We start from the raw sequence: 16,990 nt of genomic DNA, 5'->3' as shown, positions 1-16,990 counted from the left end.
AGCTGAAGAGAATAGGAGAAATCTCTAGTTGGAAGGAATTTCAGAGACTATCGGGTCCAGTGTTCTTCAGATGGTGGGTTGCTAAGAGTTGTGAAATCAGCTTAGTGGGTGAAGACCAGCTTTTTGATGAGAACAGACCAGACATGGATAGAAAACACAGAGTGCATTTTAGGCAGAAGGATAAGTACTGTTTCGTGAAATGTGTGTTTCAGCTGTGTCCATGCTTGAGTATCTGCATGTGGGTATTTGGGTGTGGATACCTCTGGGTGCCCATGTAAAATGTGTTACTCTGGGTCACAAATAAGTTTAAAGTCACTGATCTGGTCCAAACTCTTCATTTCACACATGAAAAAATGGAAGCTCAGAGATGCTAAGTGACTTCTCGAAGGTCACAAAGCTGGTTAGTGACAGCCTTGACGTAAAATGCAAGTCTCCTGACTCCCACTTCCCCCTAAAGTCTTCTGACTGAATGCATGGCCTCTACTGCATGATGAGATTTTCTCCCATCAGAAGGGACTTCTCTGTTCTCCCTCCTGCAGCTGGGGCCAGGTATAACTTTCTTTGTACAGAGCAATAGTATTTCTTTAATGGCCTGATGCTATTAACAATGGCTTGAGCTAGTAGACCAGAAAAGCCTGAAAGATTGCCATAACAAAATTGTATTTCTTAAAGAGCTCTTGCCCCCGACACAGAACGTTCAGAGCAGAATTTCAATGAGCCTTTCGGAGCAGACATTAAAATGGGTTTTGCGCATATGGAGCCATATTATCCACGGCAGACAAATCCTTGGAGCCTCTTTCATTTCGAGGAATCGCCATACAACCACTGGGCTGCCATGACAATTGCCTGAGGCCACCAACCCTGACTGACAGGCGGGAAGCAGCAGAGGTTCTCAGAAAAAAATCTGTTTTGTGTAAACATTCTTCATACACCTCCCATCAGCTGAATGATGAAGTCAGCCCTACCTCATCAGCACCTGACTTAAAACGTCGTGGGCATTCGGAAGGCCAGCCTGCACCACCCTGGACAGCCCTGGAGAGAGGGCAGAGTGCTCCTCAGAACGAGGTTCTGTGTTTTGTTTTGTTTTGTTTTGTGAGCAAGATCAGCCCTGAGCTAACATCCATGCCAATCCTCCCCGTTTTGCTGAGGAAGCCTGGTCCTGGGCTAACATCCATGCCCACGTTCCTCCACTTTATGTGGGACGCCGCCACAGCATGGCCTGACAAGCGGTGCCTCGGTGTGTGCCCAGGATCCGAACCCAGGCCGCCAGCAGCGGAGCGCGTGCACTTAACCGCTACGCCATGAGGCTGGCCCCGGGGTTCTGTGTTTTAAATGCCACTGGTCTGCCGGGAGAAAAGGTCTGGGGGTCAAGTCTCCAATTCGCTCAGTCCTCTCCTTTGCTTCCTCAGTAGCTGAGCCCACTTGGCTGTGTAACCATGGGCTGTGATTTGACCTCTCTGTCCCTTCTCACTTGTGAAATGGAGATGCTGTCTTGCACGGTGGCTGATAAAATCGAGGAGGATGAGTTATATCCTGTACGTAAGCATCTGCAACACTGACATCACTGTAGGCTGTGATATAACAAATATCTATTTTGGTCTTCGTCCTCAGCTCCTGGCCAGAGCTCCTAAAACATTGTAATTTCCTAACTGATAAAGGTGCTGGGAGCATCTTTTGTTCTAATTTTGTCTCGGACTCTGGTCCCTGACACAGAGCTCCTGAATCCCTTGGAATTTCTTGGGTGATAGGAGCATCTTTTTTTCTAATGAGGTGACTCTGGGTGGGCTCCTGGACAGCTTCAGGATGGGGCTGGTCACCAGAAAGACCAAGCCATGATTAGAAGCTCTGGGGAGGAAGGAAGCCCTGGACATTGAGTTAATAATTGATCATGTCTATGTGATGAAATCTCCATAAAAATCTGTAAATTACAGGAATCAGAGAGCTTCTGGGTTGGTGAACACATCCACATCTCGGAGGATGGTGTACCCCAACTCCATGGGGACCGAAGCTCCCATGCTCAGGACCCTTCTGGACCTCGCCATATGTACCTCTTCATCTGACTATTCATCTGTATCCTTTATCATGTCCTTTATAATAAACCAGTAAACATAAGTTAAATGTTTCCCTGAGTTCTGTGAGCCACTCTAGCAAATTATCAAACCCGAGAAGGGGGGCGTGGAACCCTTGATTTGCAGTCAGACAGAAGTGAGGGTAACCTGGAGACCCACTAATTGCAACTGGCATCTGAAGTGGGGGCAGTCTTGTGGGACTGAGTCCTTAATCTGTGGGATCCGATGCTATTTCCAAGTAGTTCCTGTCAGAATGGAATTCAATTGTAGGACACCCAGCAGGCGTCAGAGAACAGTTGGCGTGGGAAAACCCCACACATCTGGTGTCAGAAGCCTTGGTGCAAGTTAACAGTAGTAAAAGGGAAACAGCGCATCGGAGAGCATGTTGTCACCTATTGCGTACTCTGTAAACAACCGAGAACCAGGGGTCCTCCTGATGGGGAGGAAATGCCACCAGGATTCCCAGCATCCAGCAGGCGCCCTTTCAGAAGCTCGCAGATCTGGCTCCCAGCCCCACCCCCTCACAACGGCAGCCTTCCCAGTCACCTCACCAGTCAATGGAGGTTTCTGCCACGCAGAGAACGCGCGGCTGGGGCCTAGGACAGAAGGGAGACCTAGAGGGAACGCCACCCATGACCTGAAAATTAAAAATAACTTGCTGCTTTGTATGCAAGGCGGCAAAGAGACCAATTCACGGAGCTCCCTTCTCTCCCAGTGCTCCAGTGGCACTTCTCTTGTGAAGTGCTTGGTGTATGAGGTTAATGTGCCATCATAGGCCAGGAATTCTCACTCACACCTAGGTGTCTCTCGCTCTTGGGGACTAACGTTCTCTAGAAGCAGGGAGCCGGTAATAGCACTGTTTTTTCTTCCGGCCCAGCTCTTTATAAAGCTGCTTCACGTGTCTCAGCCATTTGAGTCATTCATTCTGCCCTCGGTATGCAGAGAACCATCATGGGGCGGGGTGGGGAGACCTGGGTACGAAGCCAGATTCCTGTCCTCCACCAGCGCACATCCCACGGGGACCCCAAAGCCCAGAACTGCAGTTACTGTGGGAAAAGCACTAGAAAAGAGATAGGACCTGTGAGTGCTGAATGTGGACACCCCTGGAAGGAGCAGCCATCTTTGGGGGATGGATGCTACCTTCAAGCAGTAAAGGAGGTAGTGTGCCCCCCAATACTAAAATGGCGGCTCAGAGAGTTTAAGCACTTTGTGCAAGTGCCCTCTCAGGCTGCCATGTCTGACTAGTGATAGTGGGAGGGCAGAGGGCAGAGTGTGGACCCCAGGAGGCAAAGGTCACTGGGAATGGTGCCACTCTCAAAGGTCTCTCTTCCTTTAAAAGGCAGGCATGCTGGTGGGTAGCCCAGCCAGTCAGGCATACTTTCGTGTGAATTATCTCACTCAGACACTTGCTTTAGTGTTCCCCCAAAAAGTAGCTGACAGCCTGAGAGGCAGTTTGGAGATATGGGCCAGGGAGTGGGGAAGAGAAGGTTGTTTGAAAATATGGAGAAATCTTGAGAGAAACTAGGACTGGGGGGGGGGGGGGCGGTCAGAAGGAGACAGTCAGAGGGCCTCGCTCATTCATTACTTCAGAAAACATTAATTGAGCATCTACTGTGTACCAGGCACCACCCTGAGTACTGAGGGCAGAGTGGACAGGACTGAAGCATCGCTGTCCTCAAGGTCAGGGAGCTAGTCTTCAGAACCAAACGAAAGAAGGGTCAGTTACCTAGTCCGAGACTGTGCAACAACAACAAACCAAACCAAACCAAACAATTCTCCCTTTGGCCTAGTCTAGTCTCTCGACCCCAAGAAGAAGTAGAAAAGGCCAGTACGTCCCTTTGAAAGCCCAGCAAAGCAAGAGTGGGGTTCACCTGAGGAACTGAGGGGGCCACCCTCCCCTCCCAGAGCTATGCTGGGGTGGCTTGCCCTGGCTCAGCGGAGCCAAATGTTAAATTTGTAGGAATTTTGTGAGTTGGTTGCTAAAGACAGCCAGTATTAAACATTAAATGATCTCAACTTAAAATTAACAAGTGATATTAAAAACAAAGGTAATAAACACTCAGCACTTACCACTTCCTCACTACATTTTCCTATTACCCATGTTTTGGTAGATATTTATGTTACTGATGCTTTTGTGTGGTGCAAACACTATACAATGGTGCGCTATTGTGTATCTCTTCCTGATGCTTGAAATTTACACCACAGAAACTGGCCTACACGACACACTGAAGAGAGTTGTTAAATGTCCAACAGCACACCGCGGTGTAAGATCAATCCAGAGAGGCCGCGGGGAGGGGTTACCTTGGCTGAGAACTTGAGGTGAACTTCTGCCTCGTCTGCAAGGCTCTTCTTCACCTGTGCCCACGCTTCTCCCAGGGAGCTGCAACAGAAGGAGACCATGAGACTCGAAGAGGGCTGCACTGACCTCAGGGCAGAGACCTCAGCCCTTCCTGAGGCAGGACGGTGGGTCTCGACTCTGAGTCTTGGGGAGCATATAACACCCAAGACCGTGAACTTGGATGAGGCAGAGGCCAGGCACAAAACAGATGTGAGTAACACACTTCAACCTATGGGGTGAGACGAGCCATCCCAACCGAGCTGAGGATCTCTGGAGCTGAGAGAACAGACTAGCAGACAGTCAAGTGGCTGGGGAAATATCCGGAGAACTGGGGGAGATGTGAGAGGAAGTGGGGTGCAGCCACAGTGAGGGCCTTGATACCTGGCCCATTACTGTCCCCAGCCCTTCTCATCGCCCCTCCCTGTTTGCTGATGAGCAGTGCAACACCTGCCGGTAAATCAAGAAAGAACAGATGCCTTTTCAGGGAGAAGCTCTTCTCACACAGAAGGTACCACAGAGCCCTGCTCACAGGTAAACCTCCAGTGGTCTGACTTCCAAGAGGGGCAAAGATGGGCCACCTGAGTCTAGGGGCCTCTGAGGGACGCCCACACAGCAGAGAAGGCTCTCCATCACCATCCTCAGGAGCGTGGCTCCCGCTAGTACTGATCCTGGAGGGTGAGCCCCAGTACAGCCCACAGCCCACTACAGAATGGCTGAGTCCTCTAAGCTAAATCACTTCTCCACTCCAAGGAGGTGTTTCCAAGAGAAGCAATCTCCTGAAGTCCCTAAGACTTTCGAATGTAGAAATCCATGCTACGCTCCCCATCATTTGCAACTCTTTAACCTCGCCAACCCTCCAAATGACACTCCTGTGTCCTTGCTCGAGACCTCTCCACCCAGCCAGTAAACCCAGGCTGAATGTTCAGCTGACTTAACTTCATCAAGAAGCCACTTCCCCCAGAGAATTAATTAAACTTGAGCGGCAAAAGCTGATGAAAAGACAGCACGCTGCGAGGCTTCTGGGTTTCAAGCGCAGCAGCCAGCAGCTGAGAATTACCCAACAGAACAGAACGGATCCCTCTGATCACAGTCCTGGCCTCTCTGGTTGCAGTGTTGGCTCAGGCTGAGGTGGGAGTTCAGGGGAAACGACTGATTTTATCTAAGAGTCAGGCAGCAAAGAAAGGTCCCCTTGGGTGATCCCGGCTGAGGTGCCCACCCGAGGAGACGGAGTGAGAAACAGGGCAATCCAAGCTGTTGACATTGGTCTTGGCCTGAAGGGCCAAAGCTCCCGGAAGCTGTGCAGGCGTAACTCTGGGTGGCCTGGCTCCTCACCTGATTGAGCAGATGGGTGGGAGGTCCAGGGTGGGGAGAGGTGGAGGTGGAGGCAGTCGTGATAGTCACGGAGACAGGGGAACAATACTAGGTCCAGAAACAGACTCACCCAGATGTGAGTTTGTGATTGATTGATGTGCGACTGGGCAACTGATGTGCAACAAAGGTGGCAAGTATCCCAATGGGGAACAGATGGTCTTTTCAACGAATGGTGTGGAGCCAACTGTATACCAATAGGGAAAAAAGGGATCTGGACCCTGACCTCCCGCCATTCACACAGATTATCTCAAGATGGATCACAGATCTGAAGTGAACACCAACACTATCCGAAGCTTACAGAAGCAGTCCCAGGAGAAGTGTGGACTTAGTTAAAGGGTGATGGAGAGGGATGTGCTCCTGCAGCTGAGCTACACAAGCCTGCGCAGCGTACAAACAAGAGCCCAGAAGCCAGAAAGCCTTGGGTGGTGCTGAGAGTTTGCAGGACAGGAACTGGCCCAGCGCCAGCTGTAGCAGCCTGAGATGTCATCTGAGGGCAACTGGGAGGAGAGGAGGAAGCAGTTTCACGCTCAAGACAGTGTCCTCGGCCCCACCTCCAGGCTGGGCATTCACAGGTGGGGAATGTCACTCCAAACACTTGGATGGGCCTGTCTGAGCTAAGACACCCCCGTGGACACCACCCCCCGACCCCAGGATTCCAGGCCCCTTGGAGCTGCTTCACAATTGAGAAAAACGCAATTTAGAAATTCTCTCATTAGAAGAGAGATTTTTTATCTAACAAGAGGTTAATGAAGAAAATATAACCTAAGAGATATTTCTGTTCCAATGCAGCCTGAGGCATGCCAAATCAAAATGCGTGTTACTGTCACAATTACCAACCAAGAAAGACCAAAATCCCACTTCCTTTCCACACAGGAGAGAAAAACTGAAGGCAGAATAAATAACCTGACTCTGTTTATTTACCAGTGTACACATATCCTCTGGAATCTATTTTGGACACAGAGCTCAAGGTGCAAGAGCCAACTCAAGGCCCCCCATCAGATTCCTCCTAGACCGCCCCCAATTTCTAGGCTCCAGCGCCACACTTGGAAAGTTTCAAGGTGGACTGGGCTAATGTCCAAAGCTGTGTGTAAATGCAAAACAGCGTTGCCGCACATTGTGAGGAGGGAAGCCACGTGTTCAACCCCCACACCAACGGTGTCCGCTGGAAGGAGTGCGTGCGTGGGGTTAGTGTGAGCACGCGTCTGCTCACGGCCACGTTGTAGGTGAGCGGCGTCCATGCACGTACATGAGCATGTGCTGGGTGGCCCCGTGTTTGCAGGTGTGTGTGTGTCCAGTGTGTTGGTGCAGCCCTGACTCGTACAGCTGGGAGGATATGCCGGGCGTGTTGGCAGGATGGAGTGTCCCTGGCAGCCGCCCAGGCCGAGGAGGTGGAAGCCGGAAGACTCGGGAGCAGCAAGGTGGTTGCAGGGCATGGGGATCCTTAGGAAAGCCCCCTTGGCAGGCCAGAAGGTGACACTCCCACGCTCCCCCTTCCTGCCCCCGTCTCAGGCCCAGTGCATGGGCAGAGAGGGGCCTGAGCCAACCTCATTTATGTCCATGGAAGAGGCACGGGCCCTGCAGGGCTGCCCTGTGGCCTATGGCCGGCTGGGTTGGTGAAACGATTGGGAGGCGGCCTCTTGGCTGCACAGTGAGCCCATGCAGAGGCCTTAATCGAAGCCACACCCGCCCCTGAAGGATTTCAAGCCATGCAGGCAGATTTGGACGTGTTCAGCATCACAGCACTCTGACAGCCACCACCATCCCAGGACAGAAGGTCTTCCTTCCTCGGGGGCCACGTCCCCTTGGAGGGGAGGGATTCACACAGAGACTGCACTGGATGCTGCTGGCCCTTGGTGGACCTTTCAACTCTAACCTCCTGCGTCTTCATTCATTTTTATTACTGAGGTGAAATTCACATAACATAAAACTAACCATTTTAATGAGGACAATCCACTGGCATTTAGTACATTCACCATGTTGTGCGACCACCACCTCTGTCTAGTTCTGAAACATTTTTATCACCTGCTATGGACCAAATGTTTGTGTCCCCCCCAACTTCATATGTTGAAGCCCTAACCACCCCCCACCCCACCCAGTGTGGCTGTATTTGGAGATGGGACCTCTAAGGAAATAGTTAAGGTTAAATGAGGTCATAGGGGTGGAGTCCCGATCGGATAGGATTTTTTTTTTTGTGAGGAAGATCAGCCCTGAGCTAACATCCATGCCAATCCTCCTCTTTTTGCTGAGGAAGACTGGCCCTGAGCTAACATCTATCGCCAATCTTCCTCCTTTTCTTCCCTTTTTCTCCCCAAAGCCCCAGCAGATAGTTGTATGTCACAGTTGCACATCCCTCTAGTTGCTGTATATGGGACGCTGCCTCAGCATGGCCCGACAAGCGGTGCATCAGTGCACGCCCAGGATCCGAACCCAGGCCGCCAGCAGCAGAGCGCGCACACCCAACAGCTAAGCCACGGGGCCGGCCCCCTCGGATAGGATTTGTGTCCTTATAAGAGACACTGAAGAGGTGGCTTTCTCTGCTCACTGAGGAAAGGCCACTGTGAGAAGGCGGCTGCCTGCAATGCAAGAGGAGAGGACTCACCAGACACCAACCCTGCTGGCACCTTGATCTTGGACTTCCAGCCTCCAGAACTATGATAACTTAAAGTTCTGTTGTTTAAGCCACCCAGTTTATGGCATTTTGTTACAGCAGCCCTGGCAGACAGATACACACCCCAAAGGAAACCTCATACCCATTAAGCAGTTACTCTCCATTCCCCTTTTCCCTCAACTTCTGGCAACTGCCGATCTTCATTCAGTCTCTATGGATTTGCCTATCCTGAACGTTTCATATAAATGGAATCACACAATATGTGACCTTTGTGTCTGGCTTCTCTCACTTAGTGTAACGTTTCTGAGGTTCATCCACAGAGCAGCATGGGAGTACTTCATTCCTTTCTATGGCTGAATAATATTCCATCACGCATCCATGCACATCCAATGTGGATACACCACAATTTGTTTATCCATTCATCCCTTGATGGATATTTCGATTGTTTCCACCTTTTGGCTACTGTGAATCATGCTGCTATGAACATGTGTGTACATGCATTTGTTTGAGTATCTGTTTTCAATTCTTTTGGGTATAAACCTAGGAGTGGAATTGCTGGGTCATATGGTAATCCTATGTTTAGTTTTTTGAGACATTGCCAAACTGTTTTCCACAGTGGCTGCACCACTTTACATTCCCACCAGTAGGATGAATGTTGTTAACAGATGGAGCAGGGAAGGCTACAGTCTTCCTCCCACTAGGGATCCTTCTGTAGCTGGGAGGGTGAGGCTGAGCCTCCCCCAGCCCAGGTCCCACCCAAGGAAGTCTGGACTGTCACAGCGGGAGGGGGAGGGGAGCCTGGGCCTCAGGCTCATGGGAGATAATTCTAAACAAGGGGCCAGGTGCGGAATCCTCTCACACCCAGTTTCCTACCAGCACATCCTCAGAGAAAGGGGAGCAGAGGGGGGCATCTGGGGGTGCCCAGCTACCAGGGGTCAGGCCAGAGCGGGTCCTGACATACTCCAGCATCTGGCAGGAGGCCCTTGGCTGCTGGAGAGAAGACAATGTGGAAGTGCCCACCCTGAGCATGGACGCCCTCACCTGGAGTCATGGGTGCCCAGCTTGAGCCAGGCCTTCCGAGACTTCCCCATCCAAATGGGACCGTGCCAATGAGCAGTGATGGGTGAAAAGGGACCCCCCTTCCTGAGTGTCCCCTCTTCCTCCCCACCCCCATCACCGTCCTCCCCACTCACCCCTCCTCCTGTGCAGCCAAGGAGTTCTGAGAGAGCTTAGCTAAGTTCTTCGCATATTCCTCTTCAATCTTTATCCTGCAAAGGGAGAGAACCCGACAAGTCAGCTCCCTAGTTCTAGACAATGGGTCTGACCTGCAGCCCTGCCGCTTATTAACCGGTAAAGGAACCCACTAAACCACAGGCTCTGAGAGTACATGGCTATTGTCTGTCCACCTGACCCACAGGAGGTGCTTAATAAATATTTGTTGAATGAATGAATGAACGAAATTGTCTGAAACTCTGTCTCCTCATTTGCAAAATGGGACATTCCCACCTGTCTCCCAGGCTGTGAAGAGGAGGAGCTGTCATTCGCACAACTCTGGGCACAGCGCTGACACATGATGAATGTAACTCGTGACGGACCACAGGGATGCCCAGTGCTGTCCCCCTCTCCCTCCCAGCCCCTGAGCTCTGGGTTTAGACCCTCCAAGGTGGCGTCGGCCCCTCGGAAGCAGGAACTGAACTTCTCCCTCCTGTCTCCCAGCCCCCAGTGCCTCTAAATGCCAAGCCTGCAGGGCACAAGCATTTCCATGGAAACCAGGCAGTGCCCCGAGCTGCAGCTGATTCCACTTCCTGGGAGAGGGAAGTTGTCTTGGATGTCGCTTCCAGCAGGCAGGCCCTTGACACACTTTCAAGGCAGCTCTCCGGAGAGCGTTCTTTGTTATCCGGCACATCCATGTAAAGCATGTTGTCAAAGGTACTGTTTGCTGTCTAAGCCATGCTCCGGGCCATGCGGGACATGGAGGAGATATGCTTGTGACAACAAGAGCCAGATAGAGGGCTGGGGCCTCCGAGCGCCTCTGGTCCGTCACTCGGCAAATAGCAAGGCCCCAGAGACGCTCCTGAGGCTGCAGCCTTTGCTTCCTGGCCGCACCGAAGCGGAGGCCCGAAGGGTGCGCTGATGTAGAGGGCGGCTGGACCAAGCCCCGCGGCAGCGCTCTGAGTAATCATTATTGCACGATCTGGCGGAGACACCCACAGTCTCGGTCTTCGTCCCTCTGCTTTGCTCTCACCATCCCCCCGGCCAATCTCCAGGTCCTCTCAAGCCTCTCTCCTGCCTCTGTGGCTTCCTCACCACTAACTCTGCCTTATTCAGTCCCATCCTCCCCAGGACGACAGGGACGGCCAGCCTGCAGCCAAGAGATCTCTCTAGAGAGCAGATCTAAGCATGTCGCACTCTCAGCTTCAAACCTCCAAAGGCTCAATGCCAATCGCGTGCTCCAGGCATGAGGCCGTCTGCTCCCGGGCGGCACCTCCACAGCCAGCGTCTGCATCACCTCCACCCCTGCCTGGCGTTCCACGGCTGAGGCCACGGCAAACCCCCAGACGTCCGCCCCTGGCCCGGCACACTCCCACCTCTGCGCCTCAGCTCTTGGCTCTGCAAGGCCCTCCCTGCGAGACCCCAGCGGGGCTGAGAAGAGGTGCCGGCGTCCACATTTCTCTGGGAAGACCAGAGTCCTCAAACGGCAGATTCTCTTTATTTGCCAACATAATGTTTTCGTGAAAGGATAAACCGCAAGAGTGTTCCGACTTCGGCTTTAACAACCAGTTGCCTGTGCCCCTGTTTTAATGACTGTTTTCTTGCACCTGAGCTATGCAACCTCTCAATTTCCCACCAGTTTAATGGGTCATAAAATAAAGAGTTGATTATACAAATAGAAAATGGGCCTCCTAAGGAAAAGCGGTGCTTTAAGATGCCAAAGAATTATTACTTGATTATTGTTGTTATAATTAAAAAAGAAATATTTTAAAAATATATTGCCATTTACCATAAATATTTCCAGTGCACCCTGGCGACTCCAGATGGGAAGCTGTGTGTACATGTGTGTGTACACGTGTTGGGGGAGTATGTGCACATAGGAGGTATGCAGGCGTGTGGTATGTGAGTGTGTGCTTAATAGGGTCTCAGAACTTGGAGAGACTGAGAGGAGAAGAGAGACGGAGAAGGGACTTCTCTTTGTAGCTTCTCTTATTTCTATCAGGCTGAATTTACTGTTTTCTCATCTATGTTCAGGGAAACCACTTTTCAGACAAACCACTATCAAAATCCCTGCACTTAATGACCTCACCTGACTCTCCCATTAGGCTGATCTCTCTGAAGGCAGGGATGGGAGGGTGGGGGGTTTCTATATACCACACCTGGGACACAGTTTTGGCCCAAAGATGAATTGAAAGGTAACTTTCTCCTTTTTTGTTATGATAAGGTACAGTGCTTCAAATGAGGGCCATGTAGGTAAGGAAAGGAGCCAAGCAGTCTGTGTGGGGATACAGTAGGGAGTGGTAGGGACTGTGGCAAACTAGAAACAGATGTTCCCTCCACAGGGGCAGCTGCTACTCAGCTCCAGCCAATTGTTGCATGAGGGATGGATGCGGAGCCATTGCTGCCAGACTTTCAGCTTTCTCAAGAGATGCTGGATATCCAGATTTTAATGTAAAATCTACCAATTTAAACAAAAATGTTGGTTCAAATCTTTAAAAATATGACACAGGCCAAAGCAACACATTTGCTGGCCAGGTCTGTCCTGAGGCCCTGAGTTTGTTACTCCAGCCTTATGTTCCCCTTAGTGCTAACCAAGCCCAGTGCTGGGTGTGCAGTGCTCATCCCTGTGGCTCACTCCCTCAGGCTAAGGGGCCCAGGTGGGCGCTGTCACCAGTCCCCAAGCTGGGAGGGCCCAGGTCTCACCTTTCCCGGATGAATTCTGACATTTCCTTCTGCATCTGTTTGCCCTTCAGTTGTTTCTGAAGCAGCAGTTCGAACCCAGCCACCGTGCCGTTGCCTTGGGGGTCCTTCTTATCAGCCTAGACAGGAAACAGAGGCAGGCGAGTTTAGGCGACATTGGTGTCTGGAGCCAGGAGGAATGGAATGTAGGGCAGACAGACCCCAGATGCACCTGGCAGCCCCGACTTCAGCCAGAGAGGGAGGACGGGAGCGGCAGACTCCACTGCCCCAACTCGTGTCTCTCCTGTGCCCCGCTCCCTGTGCTCCCTGATGCTTACACCCTCACAGCTGCTGCCACCCCACCTCATGCCCCTCAACCTCCCAACCTGGGGAAGGAGAGGAAGAAGGGCGAGAGGCCGAGGGCACAGGCCCTGATGCCCGGCAGCCTATTACTCTCACCAGACGGCTGCTGAGGCTGGCTGGACCCTCGGGAGTCTTGCGTCAAGACTCGAAGCTGGGACAGTCTGCGACCTTGGGGGCAGGTGTCCCTAACCCTAAGCCATCTCTTCCCCTGTCAGCCTCTTGCACTGGCCGGGCAGTGACATCTTCCAGCGCACATTCATAAAAGATCAGTGGCTTCTGGGGAGAAACTGGATTGAAGGGAAGCCAGAGTGGAAAAGGGCAGGCTGCCCGGAGTGACACCCCAGCTGGCGACCTCAGGCAAGATCGTCGCTCACTCCAAGCCTGAGCTGCTTCATCTGGAGAACTGGGGAAATAATGGCACGGCCTTATATGGTCATCTCTGGATACTCGACTTATGGAAACAGCTTAGCACAGCACTCAGTGTACACTAAGTACTCAATGAATGGGATCTGTTATTAGTAACTTTTAAATAAAAGTCAGAACTCAGGGAAGATGGCCAAGTCAATGAAATGGGAACTTAGCATCCAATCCATTTTGCAAGGAAATACTCTTAAAATTTCAAAATTAAATGCTTTTTGCTTTGTTTTGCCTGCACTTGCTCAAGGACGCCTGAATGCCTCTTTCCTGCTCCCCTCCTGCCCGGCACCCCCTAACACGGCCTTCCCTGCAGGACATTCGCCCGGCATCTGCCCGCACAGCGTGGCTGCTGGAGAACAACTCTCGGAGCCTCCTCAGCGCCGGGCCGGCACCACGCCCACACTGTCCTCCTCTGTTATGGCCTTTCCCACCAGGAATCAGAGACAAATGCTTCGATAATTCAAGAAAGGAGTTAAAAATCTGTCCTTTGACATCACTGAGAGGTGCATCCATGAGAACCCTGTCCCAGGATCCAGAAAGATCCAGGTTCTCGTCTCCGCTCAGCCAGTGGGTTACACGGTCAGGTCTTTCCAATCCTTAGCTTTGTCTCCCCTGCCCCCCACCCCTTGACACAGGAGTGGGTTGCATCTCTAAGATCCCAACCGGAACAGACATTTTAGGAGAGTGGAATGGAAACAGGCTGGTGATGCCTGGAGAGAACCCCACTTTCCATCGTCAAGTAGATGAAAGGTTTTATGGACACATCCCCGTTCCCTCCCAACGTGATATTCCTTCCTAGGCTGCCCTGACCCAAGGCCCTCTGAGCCACACTGTAATACCTCTCGTGACAGGGGGATCACCACCACACGGGGCGCACCATGTCACAGTGGGGCTGCTCTGGCCATTTTGAAGTTTCTCCAAGTACATTTACCATTTGTTCATTTCATCATATGACTACTACGTCTTGATAAAAAAGCAAAAGAAAAATTAGCCAAAATACTGAGCCCCAATCTGCCTCCCACATGGGATGGATATGCCAAGCGATTCGTCCACACCAGGGAAAACCAGCCAGAAGAAATGGGCTTTAATGACTGTGTCAGCAGAGAGATTTCCATTAGCGGAAAAGGTCTTGATGGCCAGGGAGATAAAACGCTAGAGGAAGTATCCGAGTCCCAGGAGAGCTTGAATTAAGACGAGAACTTACAAGTGTCGCTCTCTTGGATGCTGTTGACCAGCTCAGGATCCCATGCTCCCCTCGGCTCCCCAAGGCTCCCTGACACCCCCACATGATACCCCACACGCTGACCTCAAGCTCCCAGGGTGCCCATCCCCAGGGCTCGAGCCACTCTCCCCTGAAAGCTCCACGTCCTGTGCCCCTCTTTAGGGATGACGTCTCCAAACCCAGCTACTTCTCTCCATCTCTGAAGCTGCCACCACCCTTCCTGGTCTCCCACAGCCCCCTGCTACTGCCTCTCCTGCCTGCTCACCGTCCTCCCTGTGTAACACACACAAACCAGATCCCAGCATATTTCTGCTTAAAACGCTCCAACATCTTCCTGCTGCAAACAGAACAAAACCCAACGTGCTTACGGGGTCTGTGAAGTCCTGCACACTCTGATCCCTGCTCACCCTCTCCTCTGAGCTCACCGCCTCCCCCGGGTCTGTGGGACACCAAAGCCAGAGTGCTTTTTACAGTGTTTGCTGCCTCTGCCAGATCGCAGAAGATCTGGAAGAGACACAGCTGGGGCAACAGGAATTGCCCCTACAGGGGCAACAGGAATCACTGGACATCTTCTAAGGCACAAGTGATTTGGTAGAAAGAAAGAAGCATTTTTGTCAGTACTTGGTTAGCAAATCTAAAAAAGGGCCGATAATCCATTCTGCACGGTGGTGAAAAAAAAGTTTTTATTTTGTTTATTTATTGTTCCTCGGGGTCTTTGCAAGTTTTTTTTTTCCTGAGGAAGATTAGCCCTGAGCTAACATCTGTTGCCAATCTTTTTTTTATCTTTTGCTTGAGGAAGATTAGCCCTGAGTTAACATCTGTACCAATCCTCCTCCACTTTATACGTGGCTCGCCACCATAGCATGGCTGATGAGTGGTATAGGTCTGCGCCCGGGATCCAAACCTGCGCACCCGGGCCACCAAAGTGGAGCCCACAGAATTTAACCACTACGCCATGGGGCCGGCCCCAAGTTTTTTTTTGTTAATTGTACTATTCAGTGGTTTTTAATATATCCACAAGGTTGTGCAACCATCACTACTATCTGATTCCAGAACGGGTGATCTCATTTTGAAAGTCACTGTTGACATTAAAATGCAAATATTAGGGCCAGCCTCGTGGCGTAGCAGTTAAGTTCACACGCTCTGCTTCGGCAGCCCAGGGTTTGCCAGTTCGGATTCCGGGCGCAGACCTACGCACCGCTCATCAAGCCATGCTGAGGTGGTGTCCCACATAGAGCAACAGGAAGGATGTACAACTATGACATAGAACTATGTACTTGGGCTTTGGGAAGGAAAAAAGGCAAAAAGGAGGAAGATTGGCAACAGATGTTAGCTCAGGGCCAATCTTCCTCAAACAAACAAACAAACAAACAAACAGAAAAAAGCAAATGTCCAGGACTATTCCCAGAGTTTCTGAGGTGTAGAACTTCGCATTTGTCAAAAGATACTTATTTAATTGTGGAAAAATATACATAACATAAAATTTACCATCAACCATTTTTAAGCATACAGTTCTGTGGCATTAAGTACATTCGCATTGTTGTGTAACCATTGCCACCATCCAACTCCAGAACTTTTTTTATCTTGCAAAACTGAAACTCTATACCCAGTAAACAATATGCAAAAATTCTGGAATCACAGATCTATTAAAGCCAGAGCTTTCCACAGATCCTTGTGAAAAATCTTCTCGTGACTTTGATGGAAATGGTGAAGGCAGCCATGTGGACAAGTGAAGCACTTGTCCAAGGTCACTTACAAGAGTGACAGGGCAGGTCTGGAGCCCAGATTCCTTATTCAAGTTGATTCTGGTCTCCTGCCTTCACTGAGCAGCAAAGAAAGGGACCCTCCGGCTTACCTGCATCTGGCGGGGTTTTCCATATTGCCATGAATGAAAACCCTGTTGATTCTCTGACATTTATGGAATAATCTGGACTCTAAGAGAGTCTTCAAGTTCCTGCCTCAGATGCTAAATCGAGTGCCGGCCCTTTAGGGGCTTCAATAGGAGAGGCCCCTCTGCTTTGAGCTCAAGGCCTCTCCTGCCCGTCATGAGTGTCCACTCCCGGTCCTCAGAGCCGCAGCGTGGGGGAAACTGAGGGACCACTTACCCAGAAATAGTCACAGTAGCTCCACTCGGTTGGTTTCAGCAGCTGCTGCTCCGGCATCGTGTCTGGGTGAGGGAACGTCACGCAGTTTATCTGTAGGGCACAGAACGAGAAAGAAAACAACTTCGCTGGACGGTTGGGCGAAGCTTTGCTCCCGAAAAACAGCACTAAAGAGGCCTCCCTTCAGGGCCAGCTTGATAGGACAAACACGCACTTGGATCTTGGGAGACCCCAGCAGCCAGCATTTCAAATGAGGGGCAACCAGCACGTACACCCACCCCAGACGGGTTTGAATCGGTGCAAACTCTCTGGAGGGCAGTGTAACAGGATCTAGCAAAACTACAAACATCTAGAGCCTTCCACTCAGCAGCTGCACTTTGAAGAGTCTATCCTACAGATATATTTGCACATGAGCAGTGACGTACAGACATCGTTTTTCACTACATCACTATTTGTAGTAGCAAAAGGCTGGAACACAACTCCGCTGTCCATCAACAGGGGATAGTTAAAAAAGTACGAGACAGACAGGCATCTGTGGGACTTGTATTCATGGTGAAAGACACAGTGAGAAAGTTCTCATGGATTGATAAGGAAGGTGTGCCAGAATAT

General features: G+C 51.0%; 1 protein-coding gene across 2 annotated transcripts in view; it reads right to left on the bottom strand.

The window, feature by feature from the left end:
* GAS7 (growth arrest specific 7) overlaps positions 1-16,990 on the bottom strand; it is a 223,727-nt gene that overhangs the window by 16,777 nt on the left and 189,960 nt on the right. For both annotated transcript variants that reach the window (XM_087440421.1, XM_004433061.3), the window contains 4 exons: positions 16,385-16,474; positions 12,302-12,417; positions 9,580-9,654; positions 4,371-4,449 (listed from right to left, as the gene is read on the bottom strand). In XM_087440421.1, coding sequence (XP_087296547.1) covers positions 4,371-4,449; positions 9,580-9,654; positions 12,302-12,417; positions 16,385-16,474 — 360 coding nt within the window. The remainder of the gene's footprint in view (positions 1-4,370; positions 4,450-9,579; positions 9,655-12,301; positions 12,418-16,384; positions 16,475-16,990) is intronic.

The sequence above is a fragment of the Ceratotherium simum genome, chromosome 16 (genome assembly GCF_057802395.1).
Source record: "Ceratotherium simum simum isolate JZ-2026a chromosome 16, ASM5780239v1, whole genome shotgun sequence".
Lineage (NCBI taxonomy): Eukaryota > Metazoa > Chordata > Mammalia > Perissodactyla > Rhinocerotidae > Ceratotherium > Ceratotherium simum.
Note: the sequence above shows the minus strand (reverse complement) of the source record. Positions and strands in the feature narration are given on the sequence as shown.